Here is a 7500-nt window from a genome sequence, read left to right on the forward strand (position 1 = left end):
GCACCCTCATTCACCGATGTTTCGTTAAGTTAGGCCCACGACACCTTATGAAAGCTTAACAGTGAAACCAGCGTCCTGGAGACACTGCCCTCCATGCTGCCACCATATTACCACATTGAAATATCCAATACCCAAAATACTCTTAACCAGCCCAGGCATGGTCAAGGTTGGCTAGGTTGGTCTGTTCCGTTGATGTGGACTGAACCATAGCCATAAAAACGCTAGCCAACCGCCATCAACCCAGGCACAGCCCATCACAAACACAAAACAAATTAACCAGTTAGCTTAGCCAGTTAGCTTAGGCCCTATCACAAACACAAAACAAATTAGCCAGTTAGCTTATGCCCCATGCTGCCACCATATTACCACAACGAACATCCAAATACCATATATTGTATGTCCATAATGCATTGGAAAAGCAAGCATATACATAATTGAAACAGACTGTTCTCATCTAGGAGTATAAACTTGTATGTGTTTACAAACAGCTGATTAACAGAAGCTTGTGTGTTGTAGTGACTACTCAGCAACAGCTCTCTCTAAAATGCAAATTGGTTGTTTATTGTCTAAAACTGTTCTAATCAGCGTTCATCAGCAGCAATAATTCTCATTAGCATAATGTTGTAATTACTGATGGGTATTCAGTCTTATTATCTGGGAAAGAGCGTGTGTGTGTGAGGGAGGTAGGTGCACAGCCACGCTGGTGAAACGAATCATTCAGCAGCTTCAAAGAGCCTGTGATGGAGATCTATAGAATAAAAGCATGACGAGGCGTTTTTTTTCAAGCCCTCTTTGAAATGCACAACAGCAACCAAACATAGGACTGGGAAACTATCATGTGATTTTGTGTAGTAATGGATCCTCTCTCTCACTGTGTGTGTGTGTGTGTGTGTGTGTGTGTGTGTGTGTGTGTGTGTGTGTGGCCCTAGTGCTGTGACCTAGGCTACCACGCCAGCCTGAACCGGGCACTGCGCACCTACCTGTCAGCAGAGTACAATCTGGAGACGTCGCGCCACGAGGGCCTGGACATCATCGAGAACGCCGTGGACGGCCTGGACCCGCGCAGCGACCGCCAGCGCTTCATGGAGATGTACCCCACCGCCTTCTGCCCGCCTGCCAAGTTCGAGTTTCAGTCCCACATGGGCGACGAGGTCAGTAGCAGTGCCAGGCAGGACGGGCGCTTTGCCATGGACAAACAGGAATCGGATCGCTCACACCGCGCCGTTTCCTGGAAGCTGAGCTCAGCTTAGCTTAGCGCGGACTAAGTGGGACATCCAGACGGTTTGCTGCTTGCATGCGCTCTTAGTTAGGCTGTAACAAATCAAATCAGAAACAGTAATTGGTCCCACAGATTGGTTGCACAGTAGTACAATTTACATTCGGTGTGCTTTTGGGTTCTGCGGTTGTGTGGTGAGAAATTGGTTGCACCATAGTTTGGGCTGATTTTTCTGTTGAAATATTTATGGGTGTTATGTGTTTCTGTTGTTGAAACTAAAAAGTGATTTGGGCTAGTTTTATTTATTTATTTATTTATTTATTTATTTATTTATAGTCTGCCGTTAAAGCCTACAGTGTGTTTTGATATTTAAATCTCATAACCCAAACAGCATTTTTTATTTTGAAAGACCAATATCTGTTTTGCATTTGTTGGAGACAGCTGTGCAGACTGGGTCTGACCACAGTGGCCTGGGCTTGTGCATGCTACCCTGCAGCCACCCTCGTGCAAGTCGGGCAAATCTCTGCTCTGTGCCCCTCTTCACCTGGCAGCCACTCAACTCCACTGAGACGCCACAGGGCAGCAGAGCACAAACGCCGGTCTAGTTTTTCAGCCCCAATAACACTAATAACACATTTACATTTCTCTTGCTAACACGATTTGGACTAGACTCTGCACTGCCCAAAACAATACGCAGCTGCTTTAATTGCTAAGTGGCGCTCTGCTCTGCCTCTGAGCTGATTGTGAAGTTTAGAGCTAATGCCCTTGAAATGTCTAGCGTCTCTTCTGGAGCGTTGTGCCAGGATGCCGAGGCCTCCCACTGCTCTTGTTTGAGACATGCAGGAGAGCTCAGTCTCAGGAAGAGCTAAATGAGTTGTGATTTAGGCTGCTTCATTTCCTCATAAAACCCTAAGCTGCCAGTTTTTTATTTTTTTTATATTTTTCATGGGATTGCTTGGAACAGATTGTTCTTTTTTTCCAGCCAGCCTGGAGGGGTTTTAAATTTTAGCTTTTTGTTTTATTATTATTTTTATTGAGGCCTCCTCACAGACTGGGCAGTGTTGTAGTGTGTGATATCACGTCTGCGTGTGTGTTTACGACCCATTGTTATGGGACTGTCTGGATTGTTTTTCTTCGTTTTAACGGCAGTGAAAACCAAACTGTGGCTTGGCCCTAATGAGGTGCACACTGATGATTACTTTAGCAGGTATGGGAATGCCGTGGGATTTTTTTTTTTTGTTGTTTTTGCGTGGGATTGTTTCCTGTCACTCTGGCTGATTTCAGTTCAGTGGAAAGAAGCAGCTTTGGCTTTGTTATAATTTGGCTTAATCATATAAATCATGACTTTGTTCAGATAAGGGTTTGTCTTCATCTTGTGTAACCTATATGCAACTGCTACTTTAACAGTGGGTCGTAAGAAGGCTTGGGAATCGGTTCCAGGTATCGGTTAGGAATCGGTTCCAAATGTTCCGATCCATCGGAATCGTGCACATCCACACGTTAACGATTCCAATACAAAGCTTTGTTTCAGAAATTTTTACTTTTTTGAAATTTTAAAGCATTAAACTTCTGTATTGATATTGCACACTTGATATTCATTCTCTAAAACCACTTTAAATTAGACATTCAAAGCCATCCTATAAGTGTTTAGCAAACAGGAATCGATATGGGAATCGATGAGGAATCGCATCGATAAGCAGACTCGACAATGGCATCGATATCGATAAGTTCTTAACGATGCCCATCCCTAGTCATGAGTGACTTTGGCTGACTGTTGACTGTGTTGAGTGAGCATAGAGTGTTTGTGTTTGATGGGTCTGTACTTCTCCACCTCTCCTGTCCTCCCCTCTTCCTCACCTCCTCTCTCTTCTCCCCTCTCCCCACATCTTTCTCTTCTCCTCTCCTCTTGTTTCCTCTTGACCTCTCCTCTCCTCCCCTCTTTCTCTACTCTTCCTCTCCTCTCCTCTTCCTCTCCTCCTCTCCTGTCATCTCTTCTCCTCTTGTTTCTCCTCCTCCTCCCCTCTCCTTCTCTCCTCTCCTCCTCTCCTCTCCTCTCCTCTCTTCTCTCCTGTCCTCCCCTCTCCTCCCCTCTCCTCCTCTCCTCTCTTCCTCTCCTCTCCTCCCATCCTCTCCTCTTCTCCTCCCCTCTCCTCCTCTCCTCTCCTCTCTTCCTCTCCTCCTCTCCTCTTCTCTCCTCCCCTCTTCTCCTCCTCTCCTCTCCTCTCCTCTCTTCCTCTCCTCTCCTCTTCTCTCGTCCCCTCTCCTCTCTTCCTCTCCTCTCCTCTCCTCTCCTCCCCTCTCCTCTCCTCCTCTCTCCTCTCCTGTCCTGTCCTCTCCTCTCCTCCTCTCCTCCCCTCTCCTCCTCTCCTCTCCTCTCCTCTCCTGTCTTCTCTCCTCCTCCTCTCCTCCCCCCTCCCCTCTCCTCCTCTCTCCTCTCCTCTCCTCTCCTCTCTCCTCTCCTCTCTTCCTCTCCTGTCCTCTCTCGCCTCCTCCGCTCCTCCTCTCCTCTCCTCTCCTCTTCTCTCCTCCTCGTCTCCTCCTCTCCTCTCCTCTCCTCTCCTCTCCTCTCCTCTCTTCCTCTCCTCTCCTCTTCTCTCATCCCCTCTCCTCTCTTCCTCTCCTCTCCTCCTCTCTCCTCTCCTGTCCTGTCCTCTCCTCTCCTCCCCTCTCCTCCTCTCGTATCCTCTCCTCTCCTCTCCTCTCCTCTCCTGTCCTCTCTCCTCCTCTCCTCTCCTCTCCCTCCCCTCTCCCTCCTCCTCTCCTCTCCTCTCCTCTTCTCTCCTCCCCTCTCCTCCTCCTATCCTCTCCTCTCCTCTCTTCCTCTCCTGTCCTCTCTCCTCCTCTCCTCTCCTCTCCTGTCCTCTCTCCTCCTCTCCTCTCCTCCTCTCCTCCCCTCTCCTCCTCTCCTTTTCTCCTCCCCTCCTCCCCTCTCCTCCTCTCCTCCCCTCTCCTCCTCTCCTCCTCTCCCCTCTCCTCCTCTCCTCTCCTCCCCTCTCCTCCTCTCTCCTCCTCCCCTCTCCTCCTCTCCTCTCCTCTCCTCCCCTATCCTTCTCTCCTCCTCTCCTCCCCTCTCCTCCTCCCCTCCCCGCTCCTCTCCTCCTCCCCTCTCCTCACCCCCTCTCCTCCTCCCCTCTCCTCCTCTCCTCTCCTCTCCTCCCCTCTCCTCCTCCTCCCTCCTCCTCCCCTCTCCTCCTCTCCTCTCCTCCTCCTCTCATCTCCTCCCCTCTCCTCCTCTCCTCCCCTCCCCTTCCTCCTCTCCTCCTCTCCTCTCCTCCTCCCCTTTCCTCCTCTCCTCTCCTCAGGTGTGCCAGATCACGGCCCAGCCCCCTGTACAGGCTGAGTTGATGCTCCGTTTCCAGCAGCTGCAGTCTCGTCTCGCCACACTCAAGATCGAGAACGAGGAGGTGAGACAAAAAAAACGACACACATAGTTTGTAAACCAGTGATTGTTTAATAAAAACAAAAAAAAACAACAACAATGGATAGCAGATGCTCAGTCAAAAGTAAACCCACCAGGGGCAACTTAAACAGGGAGGAAACTTACTTTGGTTCCAAAAAGCACTTACTGTGCAGATTCTGGTTCTGATTTTGTCAATATGCTCGACATTCTGAAAGTCATCGACTCACAGGCCTGACATCAGCTCACCGAAGCAGATCCAAAGTCCAATGTACCTTCAAACTGATCCAGAGTCAGTCACTAACTAGGTCATACTCTGTGTCTCCACCTCTCATGGGATTGGGATAGCTAACCATACTGGACTTCCTCTCTGTGTTGTTTGTTATTGTATGTCCCAGAAGGGGGAAAGAAAATTTTAATTTTGTGTTGTGTGAGTCAACACTATTCTCAAAACCAGCACCATGCTTAGTCTCTGACGAGCTTTCTTTCCAGTAATTAAATGCTGCAGTGTGTGTGTGGCTGGTTGGGTGGGTGGCCTCAGACCAGAGCTTCTCGGCTGAAGTGCCCTTGAGCAAGGCACCTAACCCCTCACTGCTCCCCAAATGCCGCTGTTGAAGCAGGCAGCTCACTGCGCCGGGATTAGTGTGTGCTTCACCTCACTGTGTGTTCACTGTGTGCTGTGTGTGTTACACTAATTCACGGATTGGGATAAATGCAGAGACCAAATTTCCCTCACGGGATCAAAAGAGTATATATACTTATACTTATATACACACCAGGCTGGTACACAGCAGTAACATCGGGCCCCATGTTGCACCTCTACAAACCTGGGGTCTCACGGCACAGCAATAGGATTTAAAGAACCCCAACTAAGGTCATCATCATGTCAGAAAGTTGGAAAAGTGTTCTGGAGAGTTATTGAAGTCATATTAGACCAGCCAACATAAAGTTAGAATAAAGGACATTGTTATTGCTCAATTGACAGCCTGTAGGCCAAAAACACGCACGCACACACACGCACACACACGCACACACACACACACACACACACACACACACACACACACTCACACACACACACACACACACACACACTCACACACACACACAATGAACAGGTATCGTTTCAACTCCATCTGCTGCCCAGCTCTGTAGTGTTTCCATTCTGACTTCGACTTCTGACTCTTGAGACTTGAGATGAGCCAGTTTTGAAGACGTGAGAGAAGCAGACGGCGGGTTAGCTCCAGAGCCGCTGCCGTGGCTGCGGTCGGTGTGTTTGGGATTAGCATCACGTCTCCCTGACACCCACACAGTTCTTCACACTGCCTCACACACGCAGACAAGTCTCTTCAGCCCTTTCTCCTCCTCCTCCTCATGTTCCTTTCTTTTCCCCTCCTCCCTTATCTGCTCTCCTCCTTCACGCCCCAGTGCTCAACCCGCTCCTCTTTTCCACCACCACGCACGCACACGCACACACACGCACACACATGCACATGCACACACACACACACACACACACACACACACACACACACACACACACACACACACACACACACACACACACAGACTCTCTCTCCCCCACCCTATCCTGCGGCACACTTGTCACAGGAGGCAGGGTGGGAGCCGGGGTGCTAAAGCAGCAGCACAGGCAGGTGGGGGACTTATGCCTATACTTAGGAAGTTTGAAGTGTGTGCGAGTGTGAGTGCGAGTGTGTGTGAGTGCGAGTGTGCGTGAGTGCGAGTGTGTGTGAGAGAGTGTGGGATAGAGAGGAGGAACTAGCCCAACCACCAGGCACAAATCTGCACTGCACGTCCACACATGGTCAGTAATAAGTGTGCAGGGCAGCTCTTTTGTGGCAGCAAGCGCTGTTTGCAGTTTTGCCCAGTCGGTGCATTCCAGCCTCTTCAAGCGCCCTGCTGTCGCTGCGGCAACAGATGACCCGGACTCGTCCCATCCCGTCCGGTCCCTTACGGCTGTCATGGGAACGACGTTTGGCCTGGCTTCTCGCTGTCAGGACGTAGAGGAAGCTCCCAAGGACAGGAAGTGAGGTCAGCATGTTTCCTGCTTTCGGGCAGATGCCTGTCTGGTTTGCCAGACTCCCTCACGTCACGGGGATTTTTGGGTTCTTTTTGCCAACCAATCCGAAAGCTGCATCCAGGTGATGTCGTCGAGTGAGTGCTCGGACAAATGGGATAGGATGGTTTTGTTTTGCTTTGTTCTGTTTTTTTTTTATTTAATTATTTTTGGAGAGGAATTCCGAGACAGCTGTTTCCTTGACACCCCGAGTCCTGGACTCAAAGCGGTGCGGGCCAAGGCAGCCGGACTGCTGATGAATAGTTTATCAGTATCAGCTGGAGTCCTCTCACTCCCACCCACCACACACACACACACACAGTCCTCTCACTCTCACCCACCAAGGGACAGTGGACGCCCATCTCATGATCCTTCCCGCTCCGTGAGAGAAGAGGGGGGTGTATATAACGTTACCCAGCAGGCACTGCTTTAGTGCACTGCTGCAGTGAGAAAACCTCACTCCCCAACACGTGTTTTATTATTTTATTGACACTATTTATGCAATGTCAACGTGTAGCTTTTACAGAGTAAAAGTGGTGGTGCAGAAAAAAAAACCCTCTCCCAAGGTTAAGACCCCAGTGATTTATAGTCACTTTTGAACCTTCGGATCACACCTCTGCAGTGCTCTCCAGAATCCCAGGGTTTCTGCGGTGGTGTTGACAGCTCAGATTCTCCCAGCATGCACTGCTCCTAGGCGCCATGGGGAGCGCAGTCTCGGCACGAGGCAGACTAATCTCCGCCTGTGGAACAGCAACGCCCTGTCAGAGGAAGAGAGATCCGCTCAGTTTGTTTTAGCATATAACACTCTGA

The 7500-nt window shown here is 49.8% G+C and overlaps 1 protein-coding gene across 1 annotated transcript in view; it reads left to right on the top strand.

Annotated features, from left to right (window-relative positions):
* srgap1a (SLIT-ROBO Rho GTPase activating protein 1a) overlaps nucleotides 1-7500 on the top strand; it is a 116615-nt gene that overhangs the window by 64362 nt on the left and 44753 nt on the right. Inside the window, exons 5-6 of the mRNA XM_076299220.1 lie at nucleotides 930-1151; nucleotides 4519-4620. Of these exons, the coding sequence (XP_076155335.1) occupies nucleotides 930-1151; nucleotides 4519-4620 (324 nt within the window). The remainder of the gene's footprint in view (nucleotides 1-929; nucleotides 1152-4518; nucleotides 4621-7500) is intronic.

This window comes from Alosa pseudoharengus, unplaced genomic scaffold, assembly GCF_046254945.1.
Source record: "Alosa pseudoharengus isolate Yale_2024_CS ecotype anadromous, Long Island Sound unplaced genomic scaffold, YU_APseudo_1.1 YU_APseudo_1.1_scf_10, whole genome shotgun sequence".
In the NCBI taxonomy this organism is placed as follows: Eukaryota; Metazoa; Chordata; class Actinopteri; order Clupeiformes; family Clupeidae; genus Alosa; species Alosa pseudoharengus.